Below are 21733 nucleotides of genomic sequence, written 5' to 3' on the forward strand. Positions count from 1 at the left end.
ACATATTATTCCTGGCACAACCAAGGTATAGGCTACGTCAATAAAATAAACATCTGTGATTTTGGCAGGACAGGAAATAAATGTGAGTTCCTATAAAAGCAGGGAAAGCGTTCGTGTAGAGGGAAACACACCTGCAAAGGACTAAATCGGCTATTTTATTTACACGGTCACGATGAAACCAGGATCTCTGCCGTAGAGTAAAAAAAAAAAAAAAAAAAAAAAAAGAGAGAGAGAGAGAGAGAGAGAGAGAGAGAAGGTCTCGGAATTCCAGGAGAAAAACGAACGCGACCCTGGATGATAACATATCCCAGGCAGTGAAATAAAAGCCCTGGAATGTTTTCTAGACAAGGATTGCGCTCTCTCCCTCTCTCTCCTCTCTTAAAAGCAGAGTGTTTACCTCGCAGGAATCTATTAGCCACAGTTTCCTCCTGTCAATATTTAAGAATTACCAGAGACTTCAAGGGACTGATTTTTTCCCTTTTCAAGCGAAATATCCGTGATAGACGTTTGTGTTTGCAAGGAGCTTTACAAGCGGTCTGAGTACATAAGAAGAACAAGGCATAATAATTAACTGTATGCAATATTTATTGCCCTGTGATGTTTGTCATCATGCAGGCGAGTGCACTCATTTGAGGTTTAACAAATATGAGCGTTATTGGTCAAATATAATGAATAAATGTGCATATGTATTATTTATCTGTGCACACATAGGAGCATCTCGTTATTGAGAATGAGGAGAGCTGTCTGCCACTGCCCCTGCCTTCCTGTCCACCCAGCCTCTGTGCCAAGAGACTGCAGAGAAGTTGGGTTTGGGTTTTTTTTGTCATATAAAGTATCACAGATACGGGAAAAAATAAAGGTCTCCAATAAAATTGGTCTCAGCATGGCGTACAATTGTAACAAAATGCTGCTGAATAAAAAACAAAGATCTCACTGGCTGGGGCAGCATCGTCGCAAACCATCTGGTGCGTATTAAAAGCAGTGCTGTAAATATTGCTGGAAACTAATGTGGTACCAGATCCTATAGGCTCAGGGGCCTGCCGAGCTTTTCATATGCTGGATGCGTGGATGGCGTGGCACACGGAGGGAAAGGTGTCGCATCGGCCGGGAGATCTTAGGGCATGATTTTGCATAATCCTGATGGAAGTTTGTCCCGACAGAGAGCGGAGGAGGCAAGGAAGGCAGAGGAAAGGCCTCTCCCCGTCCTGCTCGATCTGACGACGATAGGGTATGCAACTGCTGACGTCACTTCGCATCAGGACCGAGGAACAAACGTGACCCAGCCAGGAGATCATCTGTTTCTCATCACTTGGGAAGTTTTGCTCGCTTCCCTCCCACCCTTCTTCCCTCTCCCTTTCTGCCCTTTCCCCCCTCCTCCCCCCCCCCCCCATTCTTTTTATCCCCTACATAAACCGGGGCAGGCCCCATCCCTATCCTCACTCTCGTCCCATCCGCGCCCTCGTCCCCATCCCCGCTGCCACCCGGGCTCCCCGCAGGGAAGGGACCGGAGGTCGAGGCGCACTCACACACGGGTGTCTGGCCCCTGCCCGCCCCCCTGGGCCTGGGTCTTCCCTTCCCCCCCCCATTCCGATGCCATTGTTCGCGCTCGCAACCCAACTTTGGCTGCCGATTCAAAGCTCGGCACTCCTCTGGCTCCTGCATTGTACTGAGGGTCACTTACTCTTTTCTCGGAGTTAGGCTCTGTTCCTTAATCTCTCCTCTTCTCTGCTCCTCATGAGCTGTCGCGTTCTCCCCACGCACCCGAAGCTGCCATAGGGGCTCGTCTTGGATAAACCTGCTGCTAATCTCGGCCCGATGCAACAAACACAGAAATAAAAAATCTCTCTCGTTCTCTGCTTCCCCACACACCTCCTTTTTTTTTTTTTTTTTTTCGTTTTCCCTCTTCCTCTTCTTTTCCTCCAGGCTTCATTCCCCTCAGAGCTCTGCCGCTTTTAATTATGGGAGATACATTTCTTCCCTGGGAGTCATTCATGTTTTTTAGGTGGAAATATGTTTCAGCGGAGTTATTTTTGTGCAGAGACCAGTGCCCTATATCCAGAGGCTTTGAGTGAAGTGCAGATTGAGACATATCGGGTTCCCTATAAAAGGATCATTTCTTGTGGGAGGTTGGACACGAAGTTTGGACTCGTGACTTGCATTCCTGAGAGACATGCATATTTTAAAACAACAAAGCAAGCTCGGAAGAAGGCTTAGAGGAGGGGAGGGGGGAAATAAAAGAAAAAACTTCAAGAAGTTACTAAGTTACAAACATCTGTCAACATGGACCAATTTGTGTGGCTCTCAGGGGGGAAAAAAGTACCTGCTATTTTTTTTTTTTATCACTTCAGGGAGTCTCAGCTACTTGCTGGAAGTTGATGTGGCTCTCCAGACGCTAAGAAATGCAGTTTGGCTCAAAACTGGGAGCTTAAAGCGCTTTAGTGGCCTGTGAATTTAAATCCCAACTCCTTCTTTATTGGCTCTTTGCGTGGAACTGGTTAAGCGTTTCAACGGATATCTCACCTCTCAAAAAGAACCCCAGGTGGGGGAAAGACAAAAGGACAGCAAGTAGGGCGACTCGTGTGTTTGTTGAAGGAAGCCACTGGCGCACCCGATCCCGCAGTGCAGATGGAGGAAAAGTGAGAAAACAAGGGGAAAAAGAGCAGCCCTGACTTGCTGTGAACCCTGAGGGGAATAGGGATCCTAGGGGCCGCGGGAAGCAGCACCCCCACTTCAACATCCTAAGGGGAAGGAAGGGAAGGGAAAATTATATATATATATAAACTTGTGCGAAGGTGAACGGAGAGGTTGGCCGCAGGCAGCGGCAGGTGGGGTGGCAGCTTGTGGCCGGACACAGAGCACGGAGCGCTGCACGCAGGGCTGCACGCTGCAGCGGTGCGGGCAGCGGATGCGTGGGGGTCTGGGCTGCTGCCGGCAGTTTGCAGACAAAAGAAGAAGGCCTAATGGTGAGCTGGATATCTCTGTTAGTTGTCAGCGCTGGTACACGGCTGCCGGGAAATGCTAATCAGCCCTCGCTGAACGGGATGGAGTCTAGGTTGACTCCTGGCACACACACGCACATGCATTCGGGCTACTGCAGGGTCTCTGACACGCAGACATACGCATCTCGCTCCTCACTGGGGTCGACCATGGTCGACATGGGCTTTGGTCTGGGCTTTGTTTAATCTAGCGGCGGTATGATCCACCTTAAACGTCATATACAGCAAATACCTTCCTAAACAATATAATAGCATAGCTTACAGCCACCAACCCGCTTCTTCTCTAAGGAGCCTCTCCCCACCTGCTCTTCCCCCTTTCTTCCTTCTGTTTAACAACTGAGGATATTTTACACCTGTAGTTTTGGATTTGACCCGTTGCTTCAAGTTTGGTGGAGGGTTCTGAATGAGAGGAGGTTATTATTGTATATCCAATGATGGATTATACAGCCATCATTAAAATTACTAACAGTAATCTTATGTCAGCCAGACACTCCAGCTTTGAAACATTACTCACATAGTCCTGATTATACAAAATTTGGGCTAATAAAAAGGCGAGGAGATATAATTTCCTCCTGAAAAATTGATTTTTTTCTCCATTTTTACTAATTGTTGTCTTTTGTCGCAATTACTTTTATAAACTGATTGGGCCCATTACATGTGGTGTCTTTGTATTTCCACTGGAGACTACATGGATGCAAGAGAAGAGATCCTGACATCCCTCCTCATGCCTTCTTCGGAATACCTTCACCACCCTCCTCCACACACCAGCTCTTGCACCCTAGTGACCATCAAAACTGGTCTAGCGAGAGTAGTCAGGGTCCCCACCTTTCTATGGCTTCGGCAGTGTCAGGGAGGGGGTGTTTCTGGTCCTTTCTCACGGACAGAAAATGCAATTTTTTTTTTCTTTAGGTGGCTGCACCTTACACCGGGACCGCCGTGGAAAGATGTCAGGCAGGGGTGCCCTCAATTAAAAAAGAAAAGAGCGGTAGGTGACTCCATAGCATTGTCAGAGACGCCTTGGAAGAAACGGGAGGGAGGAAAAAAGGAACTGTAAAGTGGGACCACCTTGGGAAGTGGTCACCTTTCCCATCTTTGCAGTTTCAGACTCTCTCCCCGGCTATTTTGCGCTGAAGGTGCTCAGAGAGGAGAAGGGGTGGGTACTGAAATGCTTAAAGGGAGCATTTAAACCCAGAGCCTTCATGAAGGAAGAAAGAATGGGCGTGGAGGTGGAAAAAAAGTTGGAAAATGGATTCGCTGACAAGTAAGGATAATAAATGAGAGGCGCTTTCAGATAGATATCTCAGTCGTGAAATTGCACCCAGCTGGTTGTGTAAGCAAACAAATAGTTTCATGTTAGGGACTCTCGACTTGTGGCTTGATGAATAGAACACGACAGAGGTAAATGGCTCTTTAACTCATTTAGGAATAAAACTCTCTGGCTTCCTAAGTAAGAGACTTTGTGACGCCATGGATCCTGAGCAAGTACTTTAACAAGAGTTTTATTGCTTTCCACTTCTGCTCCCGGATCTCTCCTCTCGTTCACCTCCTCCTTCACACCTCTGTCCTTTTCATTTTTTAAAATTGTTTTACTTTTTTCTTCTTCTTCTTCCCTTCTTTCTTTCATCCCTCCTTCTCGCTCTTGGTTTCTCTCTCTGTCTGTTTTGTTTGTTTGTTTGTTTGTTTGTTCCCCTATTCCTCTTCAAAAGTGCCTCGTACGAGAAATTCTCCCACGTCATCAGCACCTGGAAATCCAGCAGGTTTGCAAGGTACCCGAACACATCAGGTCTGCCCTTGGCACCTTAGAGTTGTGGCTTTCGAAATGTATTTATTTTTTTATTATTACTGGGGAAATCACTTCAAAAAACTCATCCTCCCTCTCTCTGACCCGCTGCTGATTAAACAGGGAAGGGTGTCAAAAGTATCCCACATCAAAGTCAGTGGCTGTGAGGATAGAGAGAAAGCGAACCTTTTAAAACAAATATACAGACAGGTTTCGTGGAGGTCATGCAGTTTCAGAAATTAGTCCCAAAGATATAAAAGAAAGGGAACAAACGTGGGAAAGGGCGAGGTGACCCCAATTTGTGCCTGTCCCATTAAAACAGAGAGGAGAGGAGACAGATATATGGGTCTAAAAAGGAGAGGAGAGGAGAGGAGAGGAGAGGAGAGGAGAGGAGAGGAGAGGAGAGGAGAGGAGAGGAGAGGAGAGGAGAGGAGAGGAGAGGAGAGGAGAGGAGAGGAGAGGAGAGGAGAGGAGAGGAGAGGAGAGGAGAGGAGAGGAGAGGAGAGGAGAGGAGAGGAGAGGAGAGGAGAGGAGAGGAGAGGAGAGGAGAGGAGAGGAGAGGAGAGGAGAGGAGAGGAGAGGAGAGGAGAGGAGAGGAGAGGAGAGGAGAGGAGAGGAGAGGAGAGGAGAGGAGAGGAGAGGAGAGGAGAGGAGAGGAGAGGAGAGGAGAGGAGAGGAGAGGAGAGGAGAGGAGAGGGGAGGGGAGGGGAGGGGAGGGGAGGGGAGGGGAGGGGAGGGGAGGGGAGGGGAGGGGAGGGGAGGGGAGGGGAGGGGAGGGGAGGGGAGGGGAGGGGAGGGGAGGGGAGGGGAGGGGAGGGGAGGGGAGGGGAGGGAAGGGAAGGGAAGGGAAGGGAAGGGAAGGGAAGGGAAGGGAAGGGAAGGGAAGGGAAGGGAAGGGAAGGGAAGGGAAGGGAAGGGAAGGGAAGGGAAGGGAAGGGAAGGGAAGGGAAGGGAAGGGAAGGGAAGGGAAGGGAAGGGAAGAAAAAAGAAAAGAAAAGAAAAGAAAAGAAAAGAAAAGAAAAGAAAAGAAAAGAAAAGAAAAGAAAAGAAAAGAAAAGAAAAGAAAAGAAAAGAAAAGAAAAGAAAAGAAAAGAAAAGAAAAGAAAAGAAAAGAAAAGAAAAGAAAAGAAAAGAAAAGAAAAGAAAAGAAAAGAAAAGAAAAAAGAAAAGAGAAAAGAAAAGAACCGCTATTTCAAGACTTATAAACTAACGCTTTGAATAGTCAAAATGTCCCATGAAACTGGAGGAAGCATGTCGACAGTGTCTGTAGCAGCCATGCACACGCGTTCGCGGACACTCCCTGTGTATGGCTGCACGCAGGGACACTGCTGGAGGGAGCGGCTGCAGCAAGCCCTGACAACCCTTTTCAGCCCTCCATCCCTCTGTCCATCTGTCGGAGAGTCCATCCAGGCCAGGCAGTGCCACCGTCCCTGCCAACCCTGCCTGCTCGCAGCTGGTCGCATCTGCTGCCTGTTGAGAAGGGGACGTCTGGCTGCCACACCCCATAGCTAATGAGAAAAAACCAAACCGAACCAAGAAATCAAACAAACACACTCCCCTCAAAAAAAACAAACAAGAAACAAAAAACCACAAACAAAGCCAACAAAAAAAAAAATCCACAAAAAACCCAACCATAAAAAAAAAAAAAAACAAAACAAAACACCACAGCAAAAACAAACAAAAAAATAAATAAATAAAAAAAAAACCAAAAAAACCCAAAACCCAAAAAAAAAAACCAAACCCCAAAACCGCAACAAAACACCAGCAAAACCGGAGGTCCTATTCAGCCCCTTCTGTCAGATAAAAGACATTTCTGTCTTTGTGTAGGTAACCAACCAGTATCCTGCGAGTGAACCCACGCAGAATCCACCTTTTCTTGTATTACTTCTGCTGACACTTGCAGTGACCCCGAGCCAGATTTTTGTGCAAGACCGTCCATTTGCCTCAGCACGAAAATATTCTTTTTCATGTTGATCCGTCGATTTTATTGGTGGCGATGAGACAGGTCACTCGTGATGGAGTCCCATACCCACGCTCCCTCCCCAGTTCTACTTTATTTCGACGGATACGGGGAAAGCGGGGGTTATCCTTTACCCCTACCCCTAGAGTGGGCTTATCACCCTCCTCCTGCAGATGAAGGAGGTGGATGGAAGCCGAGCCACCCAAAAGGTGCCTCCCGGGGGCAAGGGCGTGTCGAGAAATCCCGGGAAAGGGGAAGTCGCAGCCCACGGCATTCGGGGACAGCAGGAGGAGGCGCGCACACACAGAAACGACCCTTGCCTCGGCGCTACCCCTGCCACCGCCGGCAAGCCCCCCTCCTCCTCAGCTCGGGTTCAACCTACCACTTAGCAGCATTTCCAAATATTTATTCGATTAAATGTATAGAAAAGGCCTAATTGGGCGGTGGGAGGAGGCAAGCTAGTTAGCGAGGTGCTAAGAGGAGTGGGAAGGAGGGCTTTGTAACTGCTGTGCCCCGAGCAGGTCCCCTGCGCGGGGCTCGGGTGGGAGGGTCACCCCTCTCCCAAATCCTACCGACCCGCTGCTTCCTCCCCTCCAACCCCAGCCCAGCCTTTGAAGTGCTGCCGCAGCTGCTGGTGAGCACGGAGGGGCCGCGGAGCCCTGCGCGGCGGGATGCAGGGATGCAGGGATGCGAGGGAACTCCCTGCCGACTCCGCCTCCTGAGGAGCTCGGGGAGCCGAGGAGCCTCCGGGGACAGCGCCCGCGCCCTTCGCAACATCAAGGCAATGTAGATGGGGCTGGTTTTAAAGCAGTATATTGTAGATTACGGATAAATCGGCAGAAACTTGCTGAGGGACCCCAGCCTGTCTCCACATTCACATATTATCTTTTTTCCCCCCAGCAAATAGCACGCGATGACGCGATGATACAGTACTTTTCGGTGCCATATGAATGCCCGAGAAGCTGCAGCGTGGCAAATGAAAGCATCCACTGACACAGCGCAGGTTGGGTAGTTAACACTTCAATGCACAATACCGTCTTATAAGCAAAGTTTAATAAGGGATTGAAACACTTCTTTCTAGGCACATACATGGAAATAAGTGCATCTCGTACACCTCCTCTACACCTGCAAGTTTCGCGGCAATCCGTGGGTTATTATTATTCATAAATATGAAAATTAATTGAAAAATATCTACGAAAAGGTTTATCTGTTTTCATCAGTGGGATAACACTGTAATGGATTTATCTACATCGCATTGGAAGAAACCGAGACCTGTTTTTCTTTTCCGATATCCCCATTTGGTTTGTTTATTTTTAGGTAGAGAGGGGGCTGGTTTTTTATTTTGTTGGTTTGCTTTTTGTTGTTATTTTTTTGGGGGTGTTTGTTTGTTTATTTTGGTGGGTTTGGGTTTTTTGGGTTCGGGTTTGTTTTGGTTTTTTGTTTTTTTTTTGATTTGCCGTTGTTGTTGTTGTTTTTATTTTGTTTGTGTTTTTAACTGCTAATTCATCTGGGTCCCAAATCACCCATCCCACCATAAAGCAGTGCTGAAAATGTTTCTTTCAGCACCTCCCATGTCTGAGCATTCCCTCTCTCTCCTGTTGAGAGCCCGGAGGGGCTGCTGGACTGCCTCTCTCCAGGGAAGGCCCCGGGGAAGGGGCAGGAACAAAGCTCTCACTCATGCAGTGTCCAAGTGAGTGACAAAAGGGAGGATGTCTGTCGGTCTGTCGAACTCCCAAATCCCTGTTCTTGTGTGCTCAGGTCTGGAATTATCCAAGTCCCCACCCCCCCCCGACCCCCCCCACCCGCCCCAGCACCTATGAATACAGGCCGTTTCTCCATCTTGAATGGGGTGATGCCCCTATAGAGGATCTGCCTGTAATCTTGATTATCCAGCTACAACCGTCTACTGTATAAAGCTGTTCTCACCTCAGATCTGCTGCGCCTAGAATATTAAAAACCCCAAGCGAGTTGAATTGAAGAATCTTGCTAAAGAAAGAAAAAAAGGGGGAAAAAGAAAAAAAAAAAAAGGATGGGAGAGATTAAGAGAGAGAGAGGGAAGGAGAGAGAAGAGAGTATGGAAGATAGCAAATTAAAGGGAAAACAATGCCCATGTCTTCACAAACCGAAAAGTACACCTCATCTAGGCTTGTTTGGAAGGCACAGGAGGTGTCTGTGTGAGAGGGACAATGTTATTTTTAAAGATCCAGCTTTATTAATACATTAAGAAAGAGCTCCCTTGGTAGTATGTTTTCTTACAGCTCTGTCTCAGATCCTATAAAACATTAATGCACTGAAAGCTGTTACAGAGATCTGCACCACCAGCTAGAAGCCTTTACCTTCAAAGGAGCTCCATTACAAAAACGATTTTTAATTTTCTGGGGGAAAAAAGACAAGCTGAAATGAAAAGGGTTTTTTGGCACAGAGCTCAGACCCTGGCAGTGGGTGGGCCATGGTGTGGGATGTCCCAGCCTGTGTTTTTTGCATGGCCATGGCACATAAGCATACATGAAATGCACTATCTCACCACCCAATGAGCAAGCATCCAGCTGGATTTCCGTATTAATGGAGTGGGAATACCCTCCACACACAGCAACTAGATTTGGGAAAAAAAATCAAGAGATCTGTTCTGGCTGGCAGTAAGCAGAAGGCATGCACACTGGAGCACATACTGGGGTCTGCAAACCCTTGGAGTGGAAAAGAAGGTAAAACCAAAAAAGTCAGCCCGATGCCAAGCCCCCAGAAGCAGAAAGCCGCCATGCCTGGAACAAACAGGACCCATAGCTAGAGATATGCCTCCTGCTGCACAGGTAGGCATATGGTGACTTCAGTCCATTCCCACGGTGTCTGAGAGTAAAAAGCAAGGTGTGAACTCAGCAGAAAATCCACGTGATGGAAAAAGGTGTTTCAAAAAGGAGCAGACCAGCCTGATAGGCCCATCAGCCTTGATGGAGAGTTGTGGTGCAGTCCCCGTGAGGTGAGGTCACATAAGGCATCACACTACAACTCCTGCTCCCTTTTTCTAGGCCTTGACAGCTCAGCCCTAAGCTTATACAGTCAAGTCCATTTTGGAACATCCTGTAGTTTGCACGACTGTGTTACCCCTCCCAAGTATTTTTTAAGTTCTCCTTTTTAGCACCAGTAAAGGGGTTAAAAATATGGGGAGATTTTTTGTTGTTATTATTTGTGTTTTTCTTTTTTTTCTTTTTTTTTTCTTTTTTTTTTCTTTTTTTAGTGAATTGTTGGCATGTTTCAAGCAACAAGACTCATGGGTTGTGGGGTGATAAGTTGGGGGTTTTTTTGCTAAATTCTTTTATTTTTTTAAATTCTCACTTCAATTTTAATTCTTGAAGAACAGCTTTGACAACATATATCGCACTCATTATAAGAAGCAAAGGGTTATATCAAAAATTATTAGTATAGAATCACAGGAAACCTGGTTTGGAACCAGAAAAAAAAAAATACAAAACAGATATAGATACATAGACACAGGACAATTCTTTTATAATTATTTGGAAAATGTTATTTCCCCCTAATTCTCCTTTTTTTTTCTTTATGCGCATATGATGTTTTTTAACTTTTACCAAAATCGAAAATAAAGACTAATATATTACAAAAGGAGTAACAATGTTCATGGTAAGTGTTTGCGCATGGAAATTTTGTTGTTGTTTGCTTGGTTTTGGGCTTTTTTTTTTTTTTTTTTTTTTTATTCTACACAAGGTTCAGTTCAGTTTCAATGCTTTTATGTTTTGTTGGTTTACTGTACAGCATATATCAACGACAGTCCACAATAAATCCTGGAAGATCCAGTATCCCCTTCAGGTTTGATTAATATCCCCTCAATACTCATTTTTTTTGTCTCTTTTATTAATATTATTTATTTCTTTTTTCCTCCTCTTCAAAAGAAAAGAAAAGAAAACAAAAAACCAAAATAGGCCAAAAAAAAAAAAAAAAAAAAGGCGAAACATCACAACCTCCACGGACGACAGGTCCGTCCTTCCCTCCACGGCCACATCTGTGCTCTCACTCGCCCTTACTTTTGTTCAGTGTCCACCTCCCGGGCCCCCCCCGCACCCCGACTGCCCCTCGGTGCGAGCGCTCCCCGCTCCGCCGCTCCGCCGCCTCTCTGCCGGGGGTGCGGGATGGGCTCTAGGAGCACTGGATGGACATGTAAGGCCAGTTGAAGCTGCTCCCCGACAGTAGCATATCCCTGATGAGGGTTTCGATGGGGGTTTTACCTACCAAGCGGACGAAGAAGAGCTGCTCGATGACGGAGGAGGAGACGGTGCGCAGGGAGGGCAGCCGCAGCAGCAGCTTCCCGAAGCGGCTCGGCTGGTTGGGGTACTGGCTCCGCACGTACTCCTCTAGCGCGCACTGCGATTTCTCCTGGAGGCTCTCGATGTGCGCAGCATCCGATAGGCCGCAGGCGTCTGCCCACCGCACCGCACCCGCGGAGGCAGCCACAGAACGGCGGCAGGCGGGAGGAGAGTGCAGGAAGGAGGTGGAGGAGGAGGAGGAGGAGGAGGAAGCAGGGGGGAGATGGTTAGTGGCTGGGAAGCACACAGGGAAATTCCGCGAGGATGGGGGGCAGCCCAAAAGCGCAGCCCCCATCCCATCCCGTCCCATCCCATCCCATCCCGTCCCATCCCATCCCGTCCCGTCCCGTCCTGTCCCATCCTATCCTATCCTATCCTATTCTATCCTATCCTATCCTATCCCATCCCATCCCATCCCATTCCACTCCATCCCATCTCATCCCACTCCATCCCATCCCATCCCATCTCATCCCATCCCATCCTATCCCATCCCATGCCATCCCATTCCACCCCATGCCACCCCATCCCATCCCGCGCACCGCTGCCAAATACATAACATGACCTTGCTCTGCCTCGTCGCCAGTGTGGGTATTTTCACCCAGAATATGATGGGGTGCCAACACCCCACTTGTCCCAATCACACACATACACAAACCCCCACACTCTCTTTTCACATCCCCCCCACCGACACTCCGCGCTGTCGAGCGTGGTTTCTGCTCCAGGGAGCCCATCACCGGGATGCTGGAAACCTGGACCAGCCCCCTTAAATAACGCCGAGAGGAAGAAAAATAAGGTATTGGGGAAAATAATAATAATAATAAATAACAATAATAATAATAATAATAGTAAGAAGAAGATAAGCAGAGTTGCACATAAGCAGAGTGAGACACAAGGAGTTTGTTGACATGGCTGCACATCACAGAGAGGCAGCGACTGGGACCTGCAGCGACTGGCAGGGAGACGGCTGGGAGATGCCGTGTGGCAGGGGAGTCTCCTCTGCTCCTGCATCGCTGCCAGTGATCTCAAGTTTGCGATGTCTTTGTGGGCTTTATGATAAATCTGGTAGCAAAGGGCTAGGTTAGTCCCAGTTTGTGCTCAGCAGGCGTCTGTAGCTCTCAGACACGAAGCTGGGGAGAGCTGCAGTGGCTAAGCCTTGCCTAAATGAAACCAGAGAGACTCTTTCCTTATAGGTCTTTCTGGCACCCAAACGGTCAGAAACATACACCTTGCACCTTGCAGAACTACATGACCTGGGCAAAGGTGCACTAATCTGAGAGCAGAAACCCTTTACAGCCACATATTTGTATCTATATACATGATTCTGTTTATATAGATACAAGCAGAGAGAGGTATGGATGCGTCTGTGCATTTGCGCGCACACAGAGACACTTACAAGCACATATCCTATCTCATAGAACACATAACCGAAACCAGAGGATAATTGTGTACCAGCTGCTTGTGGAGGGGCTTGCTCAGGAAACTACAGTCATGGCAAAGTGATGGGTATGCCCAGATGGTTGAAACCATCCACGATGTTTCAGACATTCAGAATAGATATTAAAAACACCAAACCAAACAAATGACCAAAAAACCTAACCAAAAAACCAACCAACAAACCAAAGAAACCCTCCAGCCATCAACATCAGAGCAAGGCGGTCAGCTAGCAGTGCAGGTTAACAGATCAAAGCCAGACTTTACTAATATAAACAACCATATATGAATTAGTTAATGGCCCGCAAAAAGGCATTATAAAAATGTGAATGTAGAGTTGTGACCCTGGAAAGACACAACAAATTAACAAATTATTCAAAGCTAAAAATAAAATCTGTTGCACACGCATTTTGGAAGCTTAAGTATTCCCTTACCAAGAACTGACTTTATGAAGATTTCTGAACACCTTCATCTACAATACTATGGCCTCAAGCAAAAATACAAATAAAACAAGCCATAATTTAGGAACTTCTGAGAAAGAGAACCTTTGACCTGAGCTGTGGACTTAGCATCCCTCAGACACACAATTATCTGAGATAGGCTGCTCTGCTAATCCATACTCTACCTTTAATGCAATGATATTTTGCAACATCTAACGTACGAGGTTGCAACATAAATATCTATCAAAAGCTGGGGCCTGTTCTTGTTTGCAATACATATCAAAAACCACAGACCTGTTCATATGTTGATTGCCACAAATCAGATTCCATATTTACATATATCTTGCTATTTTACATGCATTATCTGCCCATTATGCATTAGGATCCTATTCAACTTCCAAACAATGCAATATGAAAGGGTCTTACTGACACCCTGGCAGAGCTTTTTTCTTTATGTCCCATATGTCATACCCTTAAGGTTAGTAAAATATTTATCAGACATTTACAATAAGTGCACCTATAAGTGCAGGTCACTGGACAATGTGGATGGAGAACCTGCTCTCTAAAAGGGCATCAGGCTGATATGTGTGTGTGTTTGAAAAATTGCCACGGATTTCGCCTTAGAACTCCAAACACTTAGAATTTTCTCATGCCACAATATCTGTTTGGCTTAAACTATTTTAAATGGTCCGCCATATGCCTTCACTTGGATTTTATTTCACTGTCTTAAGTGGGGGTGGGAAGGCTCAATTCTCCCTTCAGAATGAGATTAAAAATAATAATAATTAAGGGATCCACAACTCGATTAGATTATGCAGCCCAGAGAGGTGCAATCCATGGGAGAAATAATGCACCCCATGTTTACTGAAGGTAAATTATTGTTCCATCTCAGAAAGTGGGCTAATGTGAAAATCCTGTGTGCGCCTTGCTTTTTTATACGGCAGTGTGTCAATAAGGGAAAGCTCTATATTTCTTCTTGCAGTCCATGGAAAAGAAATTATGTAAATAAATAACCATTACTGTTCAACACACTCCAACCTTCCCCTTTGTAGTGGTGGTAATGTATTTCATATTACATGTTCAGAAGAGTTTAGTGTTCAGAAAATAGAACGTAATCAGTTGGCATCTAACTAGAAATCAAAAGTTCTTATTGCACTGCAAATAGATTTATTTGTTTTATGTTATCTGTCTCTGTCTGTCTGTTCCTGGAAACATTCATTTATGACAATGAAAATGTAGATGAAGAAATTAATAATGCTAAAGCTTGGCGCAGGGAGAAGGAGATGAGGGCATAGAGGAGGGTATATGAGAGAATGGTAAAGGCGGCAAGAAAGGAGCTGGTTTTGAGTTACTACATAGCATTTGGATGGTGTCCAGAATTTTACAGAATAAATACATGCTCTCTGGGGCCCAAATGTAGAAACCACAACAGGAAAAATCCATGCCAGTTTTAAATACTTAGTCCTTAGTAAATGAGTTTGGACAGTATGCCTAAAAATGTATTTTCTGTCACTTAAAGTTTGTTTAAAAGTTAGATGACTTTGAGAAAGGCTTCTCATTAATTCCTTTCTGAATATGCAATGAAAAAAAATTTAGTGAAAAGTGGAAATGTGTGCATGGGGTAACGAGTAGTAGATTACTCCCGGCAGCAGTATTTCTATTTTCTGAGATGCCCTGTGTGATCCTGCTCTGAAATAATATTATTGTTCCCTTCCTTCATTCTCCACTCCACTGTGGGAAGGGGCTTCTCTCCTCACAAATGTTATTACATTTGGTTTTATTATATGTAAATGAGGGGATACTCTAAAGCCACTTACCCTTTTTCTAGCCAAGGTCAATTGTTTCAGGAATAAAAGGGGAAGATTTTGGAGAGAGAAAAAAAAGGAAAAAAAAAAAATTTCCCTTAACCATGTCCCTGTCATGGGCAACTTCCTTCACAGGGCCTTTGATGTGTGGAAGGGCTGAGGCACAGGCCAGACATGTTCCCAGCTCTGCTTAGGAGGAATCTCTCCAAGTTGGGTCTAGGGAATAAAAAAAGTTCTCCTTGACTGTGTGTGTTTATTGATGAGCTCCCTGAAACGAATGGGAAAGGAAAGTCCGGGAGTCTGCAGGCAGGCTGTGGAGTTAAATCACCCTGATAAATGCAGGCAGGTCTCTTTGTCACTCTTGAAAAACATGTTTCCATCAAGAAGACTTATTATGATAAAATACATTAAAATGTCGAGTTGGCTATTCAGTAAATCTTCCGTTTGTTTTAAGATTTGCACATTATCCTTTGCAAAGAAATATTCTCTCCAATGCTGCGAGACTGCATTTGCACTGAAAGTAAAAGGGGGCAGTCACACTACATGTCTCTGACCACCCTGCATACAAATTAGATACTTCTGTCTAAATAAATTATCTGATGTTCAAATCGATATTAATACTACATTTGCTACATTACAATACAGTGCAAATTTAGGAGACATTTTAATACAATGTAAATACTATCTTTCGTGCTTGAAAGGCAGCAAATATTGATGGATTATGAACTGCTCAGTGTTAAACAAGGCCTTTGAACGATTTGCCATTTTTGTTCAGGAATGCTTTTAATTTTGCCTTGCTCTGGTTTTAAGTCACATTTATCAGAACTGTTTAGTTATTGCTAATTGAGAAAATAGGGGAGAAGCTCATACAAGAGAGGAGCAAGGGGATGAGGAGAGGGGATATAAAATATGGAAAAGAAAAAAAAAAGAAAAACAAGCTGGAAAGGTGGCAATTAGCCACATCGTGATGATAATTAGAATAATTTAAAAACTACACTGCCCAGACTCTTATCTTGCCTTGTTTCCATTTCCTATATTTCCTTCACATATTTCCCCTTTGATGTTTATAAATTCTCCCTTGCAGGTTACAATAATAGTGCACATATTATATTCTTATAGGCTATGACCAGAGCACTTCAAAGGCAATGCTAATGCAACTTTCCTGCTAGTTAATTCAAACCATCTATCACAGGGAAAAATTGTTAACATGCATGTTTCCACCGCCTACACTTAATTTGATTTTGGTTTTTAGTATTATTTTTTGGAGGGGCTGTGTGTTAAAGAGCCAGTATCAGTGGCAATGAGGATGATCCTTGGACTGGAGTGTATCCACATCAGGTGCTATGCTTCCTTGGCCTCCAGTCCCTTTCCTTTAAAAATTATTCTATTTAAATTTTCCCCTTATTTTCCTGCATGTGGTTTGGGGTTTCTGTTTTCTTTTTTTTTTTTTTTTTTTTTTTTTTCCTCTCCAGACATCTCACATCCCCAACCCGTCCCCTCACCTGAGGTGAAGAGGACGATGGCTTTCAGGCAGCTGTATTCAGCCGAATCGACGTGCAGCGCCTTCAGCTTCTCCACCTGTTCCTGGAAGATGCGGATGTGGTCCATGAAGGCGACAACGCGGTCGGCCGACATGGGGGAGGCGTGGAGGCCGGCGGCGGCCAGGAGCGGGGCCACATGGAGGGGCATGGAACACTGGGCAGCATTGAGGACGAAGAGCTCGCTCCAGGTGAGCCGCAGCAAGGCCACCTGGTCGGTGATCTGCAGGTCGGGGAAGAAGGGAATATTGCGGGCCCACTCGACGGCGCTGAAGAGCAGACGGGCAGCCAGCTCGCAGATGTTCTCGATGCCCATGATGTTGTTGGGCTGCATGCACTGGCTGCCGTAGCGGGAGGTGGGGTAGGGCTCGGCCCGCAGCAGGAGGGAGATGTATCCCGAGAGATAGCAGTGCCCATTCAGAGGGTCGCCGTTGGTCAGGGCGTACTGGCCGGGGTTGGGTTGGGTGGGCGGCATTCTTCCTCGCTGAACCGCTGACAAAAAGAAGGAGAGAAGGAGAGGAAATGTGCATCCAGGAGGCTCGCAGGCATCGCCCCGGCGGCGCTGCCAACCAGCCGGAGACAATGCCGGGCTTCTTCCCCTCCCCGCCACCGCCTCGCCCCCGGCACACGCACAGGCACGGACAGACAGAGGCATGCGGAGTCGGGCAGCTGCCGCCGACCTGCATTGAGCCCCCCGCCCGGCCCCTGCATCGGCCCCGGCCCCGACCCCTGCTCAGGCAGCCTCAGCCCAGCGGCAGCCAAGCGCGTTCCACTCCCCCCACCCCCGACCACAATGCAGACAGGCTTCACAAAATAAACAGATTAAAAAGAAAGGGAAAAAAAAAAAAAAAAAGCCAAGGCAAACAAGACAAATCCGCACACAACCCCCTCTTCCCCCCTCCCCTCTCGTAACAAAAGAAAGGCCCGCACGAAAAAAAAAAAAAAAAAAATCAAAGAAATCCTGCGGGTGGTGAGAAAGTAGAGTTAAAAATCACAGCCAACTGTAAAAAATATAGCCACGCTCTCTGGTGAATCCCAGCCTACTGCCCTAATACCGCTGAAATGTACAAGTAAACTGATGTATCCCTTTTTAGAATAAAATATTAAATTAAATAATTGATAAAACCAAATGCGTCCATATTCTTCAAAAAATACCTCGTCGTTACCCTTCAAGCTGGAACAGGTCGCAGCGTTCCAGCTCCCCACTGCTAACTTTATCACACAGAACCAGCCTTCCATCGAGTCCCCCCCTCCCCCGCCCAGCAAAGTTTTCCCTGCTAAAAGGAAGAGAAAGGTTAAATATTATCAAGGGAAAGGGGGAAATAAAATAAAAATGTCCGAACTTACAATAGCCAAACATTCGTGGAAAAAAAAAGGGGGACGGTGTAATTAATATCTTTGGTGAGCTGTTGCCACTGCAAAAGCCTGCAGTCAGCGTTGCACAGTGAATGCACAAGCTTGCAACTGCAAAAACACTGGATTCATTAACCATCTCCACACAGAACGTAAGCATGCCTCGAGAGCTGACCAAAGTTTTTTTTTGATGTTGTTGTTCTTTTTTTTTTTTTTTTTTTTTAAGTGTGTGCGTGTGTTTTATTCCTTCAGTGCCAGCGTTTGCAGCCGCTTGCCATGTAAACAAATGTAACTTCAGGGGAAGATACGGCTACTCAGGCTTGTACCCTGCACACACAGACACCCCGCACAACCGCACACGTTTGCAGGCACACACCCGCACATGCAATCACTCATGTTTCCGGCGCGCCACATTTTTCTCAACTTTCTCTTTTCTTCCCCAACGAGCTCTCCTCCCACCCGGGCCAGATCTCTGTCCTGCTGCCCTCCAGCCTACCTTTCCCTCTTCAAGCTACTTTTAAACTTGGCACATATTTTTCATTCAACTGCATGCATAATTCTCACTTTTTAAATTTATTTTTAATTTTTTCTCCTTCCTATAAAAAAAATTTTGCTTGCCTCCACTCTCCTAGGTGCCTACCAGCAGCCCCTGCAACTACCAATGAAGCCATCATATTTGTGAGCTCTTTCAGATCTGGAGCAGCCTAATTAATTTCATTTTTTTTGTGGCATATAAAATACAGTTTTAAAATCCCTGCTCCGCAAAATCACCTATTTTGCTGACGTGACATCTTTGGAACATCTTTAACGACAGTCACAAGGTAAACTTTAAACCGAGAGAACATGTTTCAAGGAGAAAGGAGGGCAGCAATTCTCCCTACACGAGGATGAGTCCGAACGCAAGGAAAACCACAGGCAACTTTTGGAAAGAAGGAGGAAAAAAAAATAGCAGAGCGGTTGGAAATAGTGGGGACCCCGTGCCAGATGCAGGTTGCGGATGCTGCTAAAATGAGAAGAACCGGTAAAGAGGTTATAAATCGAGATTTGTATGAAGACTTTAAGGAGAGGGTGGAGTTTGATGAAGAAATAAAATGAGCAGCGCACTAAAAAAAAAAAAAAAATGACAGAACTACAGAAACACGGTTAGGTCACAAACTTTCCTTTGAATGCGTGGAATGAAAACAAGGCCAAATCTCCCACAGAAGCACACTCCTGGGCACCGGGAAGCACATGGAAGCGAAGATAGAGTAGCACATTTCCTCCCCTTTTCTTTTTTTTTTCCCCCTTTTCTCCCTTCCATCTTTTTCACACCCTTTCCTCTTTCTCTAATTACAAGTCTTTCATCTTTCTTTCGGGGAAAATGAGCCTGAGAGATGAATCTCAAATACCGAGAGGTATTACAGGTTTAAAAAGAAATGATGGGGTGGAAAGGGGGTGGGGAGGGGGTGAGGGGGAAGGAAGCTGAATGGAGTCACATCTCGTACGGGAGAAAGATGTATCTCCCCCCACCCTCCGGTCTCATGCCAACAATAGACAAAACCACATCTAAAACACGCACACGCACACACGCATACACGCGCGAGCAGGGGGAAGTGGGGATAGCGGCTAAATGATAAATATTTAGCAAGCGATTGTAATAATAGTAGTAGTAATAATAATAATAATAATAAAAAAAATCTCTGCACAATTATCAGGAAAGGGGAGAGTGTGGCAGTGGTGTAGAAGGGGGTGGGGAGGAGCGGGAGGGAGGGCAGGAGGCACACACCGAAAAGAAAAAGAAAACACCACCAACCACCATCGACAATAACAACAGAACCTGGTGCAAAGCTGCCAGATGGAGTGCAGGCAGAGGAAGAGATTGACATGTGCATGGAAATATATAGAGTCCTTGCTGGATTGCTACGGAGAGCTGTAAATATATATATATATATATATATATATGCACATATATATATATATATATGTATGTGTGTGTATTTATTTTTACATATTTATATTTATATGTGTGTGTGTTTGCACGCCGCGCGTGTGCGCGCGCGTGTGTATATATATATATATATATATGTATATGCATATAGGTGCGCGTGTGTGCGCGTACGGACAGGCAGACACAGACAGACGGAGAGCCCTCGCACACGCACGCCTGCACAGCCAAGGGGAGAGGGGAGCGATAGCATAGTAGTGAAGAAATATTCACCTTCCCGCCTCATGCCCACTTTGAGGCACTTCTTGAGGCGGCAGTACTGGCACTGGTTGCGGTGGTGCTGGTCGATGGGACAGTTCCTGTTGGCGCGGCATGTGTAAGTTAAGTTCCTGCGGACGCTCCTCTTGAAGAAACTTTTGCAGCCCTCGCAGGTGAACTGGCCGTAGTGCTTGCCGCTGGACTTGTCTCCGCACACCACACATTCGATGTGCTGCTGGCTCTGCCCCGAGCCCTGCTGGCCCGCTCCCTTGTCTCCGGCCGTGCCCGGCGTGGAGGGGGGTCCCGGCTGGCTGGGGGTCTGCGGGGTGTGTGGGGTGGCCGAACTCCCCTGCTGCTGGGGCTGCTGCTCCCGGGCCGGCTGCGTCGCGGCCGGGTTGGGGCCGCTCGGAGTGCCCCCGGCCACATCTTCCTGCGGATCTCGCCAGCTGCTAACTACCATTGCCATATCTCGGGCCCAAAAAAGTGCTGGGGAGCGGCGCGTCTCGCTGCGGGCTGCCGGGGAGTGAGGCGGGGGGCGGGGGGGTGGCGGCCGCCCGGGCGCCGGGGGCGAGCGGAGAGCGAGGGGACCCTTGCTGCCGCCTGCCTCCGCCTCTGCTGCCTCCGCCGCTGCCCTGCTGCCGCCGCCGCTGCTGCCGGCTGGAGCCGCTCCTGCCGTTTTCTTTATTTTATTTATTTTTCGCCGCCGCGAGCCCCCCTCCTCTCGCTCGCGCTCTTGCTAATTTTTTTTTAGAGAGGGGGAGGGGGCGACGGAGGATTTTCTCTTTCTCTCTTCCCCCCCCCTTTCCTTTCCTTTTCCTCCCTTCCTTTTCCTTTCCTTTCCTTCCCTTCCCTGCCCTTTCCAGCGCTCCCCCCTCTTTAAAATACCCCCGCCTGACCGCTTCTCCCCTCTGCTCCCGCTCTCCCCGGCTCTCACTGCCTCTCCTCGCCCTCCCCCCCCCCCCCCCCCCGCCGCCACTTCAAGTTGCAAAATCAGAAACGGCAAACAAGGCTGTCGGGAGAGGCATTCAGGAGAGTAACACGCCGGACACGCACACGCAGGCAGACACGCGCGCAGATGCCCGGCACACGGCTCCCCACTCGCGCACACGCACACACGCACGGGCACAGGCACACGCGGTCCGGGCGCTACGAGCGCGGAGGATGTGCAGGCATAGAGGAAGCCGCGGCGCCGCCGAGGAGGAGGAGGAGGAAAAGGAGGAGGAGGTGGAGGAGGAGGAGGGGAAGGAAGAGGAGGAGGAGGTCGCCGCTCGCCGCTCGTCGCCGCCGGGGCTCGGCCGCCGCCGCTCCCGCGGTGGCTGCTGCCGCTGTCGCTGCCGCCGGTGCCGGTGTGGGCTCTCGGGGAGGCGGGAGGTCGAGAGAGGAGCCGCTCGCCGGCGATCAGAGTATGGAGGTGTCCGGGGGCCAGGTCCAGGGCAGTGCGCCGTCAGCCATTCAGGGCGGTGGAGCCGGGGAGCGCGGCGGAGGCGGGCAGGGAGCTGAGGCAGTTTGATCTCCTGTCGCGGCGGCAGGGAAGGAGGAGGAGGAGGAGGTTGCCGGTCGCTGCTCTTTCTCTCCCGAGCTGCTCTCTCTCGCTCTCTGTCTCTCTCGCTCGCTCGCGCTCTCTCTCGCCTTTTTTTTTTTTTTTTTTTTTTTTTTTTTTAAATCGCAGAAAAAAATCGGATGTGACTAAATTCGCAGAGGAGACGAATTCACGGCGAAGTGTAAAAATAGAGAACGGGAATAATAATGACACTTGCAGGAAAAAGAGAGATCCAAAGTAGGTCGGTAAATAAATCCTCTTCTCTTTCTTGCCGTTTCGGTGTTCTTCTGTGAGAGCGCACGATACTGGTTACGAGGAAAAAAAAAGGAAGAAAATCGGTGGAAATAGTCCCAAAAAGATTCTTTTTGTTTGTTTGTTTAGTTGCTTAAAAAAAA

At 47.4% G+C, this 21733-nt stretch overlaps 1 protein-coding gene and 1 long non-coding RNA gene across 5 annotated transcripts; one reads left to right on the top strand and one right to left on the bottom strand.

Annotated features, from left to right (window-relative positions):
• The first annotated feature begins 513 nt into the window (after positions 1-513).
• On the top strand, positions 514-1825 carry LOC140681858 (uncharacterized). Its single transcript, XR_012053044.1, has 2 exons — positions 514-1092; positions 1161-1825. It is a non-coding gene; the product is annotated as an uncharacterized lncRNA (long non-coding RNA).
• Positions 1826-7771: 5946 nt separating this feature from the next.
• Positions 7772-20404, bottom strand: NR2F1 (nuclear receptor subfamily 2 group F member 1). Of its 4 annotated transcripts, XM_032746008.3 has the most exons (4): positions 19814-20404; positions 16228-16755; positions 10976-11163; positions 7772-10891 (listed from the first exon to the last, which is right to left on the bottom strand). In XM_032746008.3, the coding sequence occupies exons 1-4, from the start codon at positions 20262-20264 to the stop codon at positions 10883-10885; spliced, it is 1176 nt and encodes a 391-aa protein (XP_032601899.1). In that variant the 5' UTR covers positions 20265-20404; the 3' UTR covers positions 7772-10882. The 4 variants fall into 4 exon arrangements, with proteins under 4 accessions (XP_032601899.1, XP_030114829.2, XP_032601900.1 ...); XM_030258969.4 differs by having other exon boundaries at positions 7772-11163; XM_032746009.3 differs by lacking the exon at positions 19814-20404 and adding an exon at positions 17611-19794 and having other exon boundaries at positions 7772-11163.
• Positions 20405-21733: the final 1329 nt, after the last annotated feature.

This window comes from Taeniopygia guttata, chromosome Z, assembly GCF_048771995.1.
Source record: "Taeniopygia guttata chromosome Z, bTaeGut7.mat, whole genome shotgun sequence".
In the NCBI taxonomy this organism is placed as follows: domain Eukaryota; kingdom Metazoa; phylum Chordata; class Aves; order Passeriformes; family Estrildidae; genus Taeniopygia; species Taeniopygia guttata.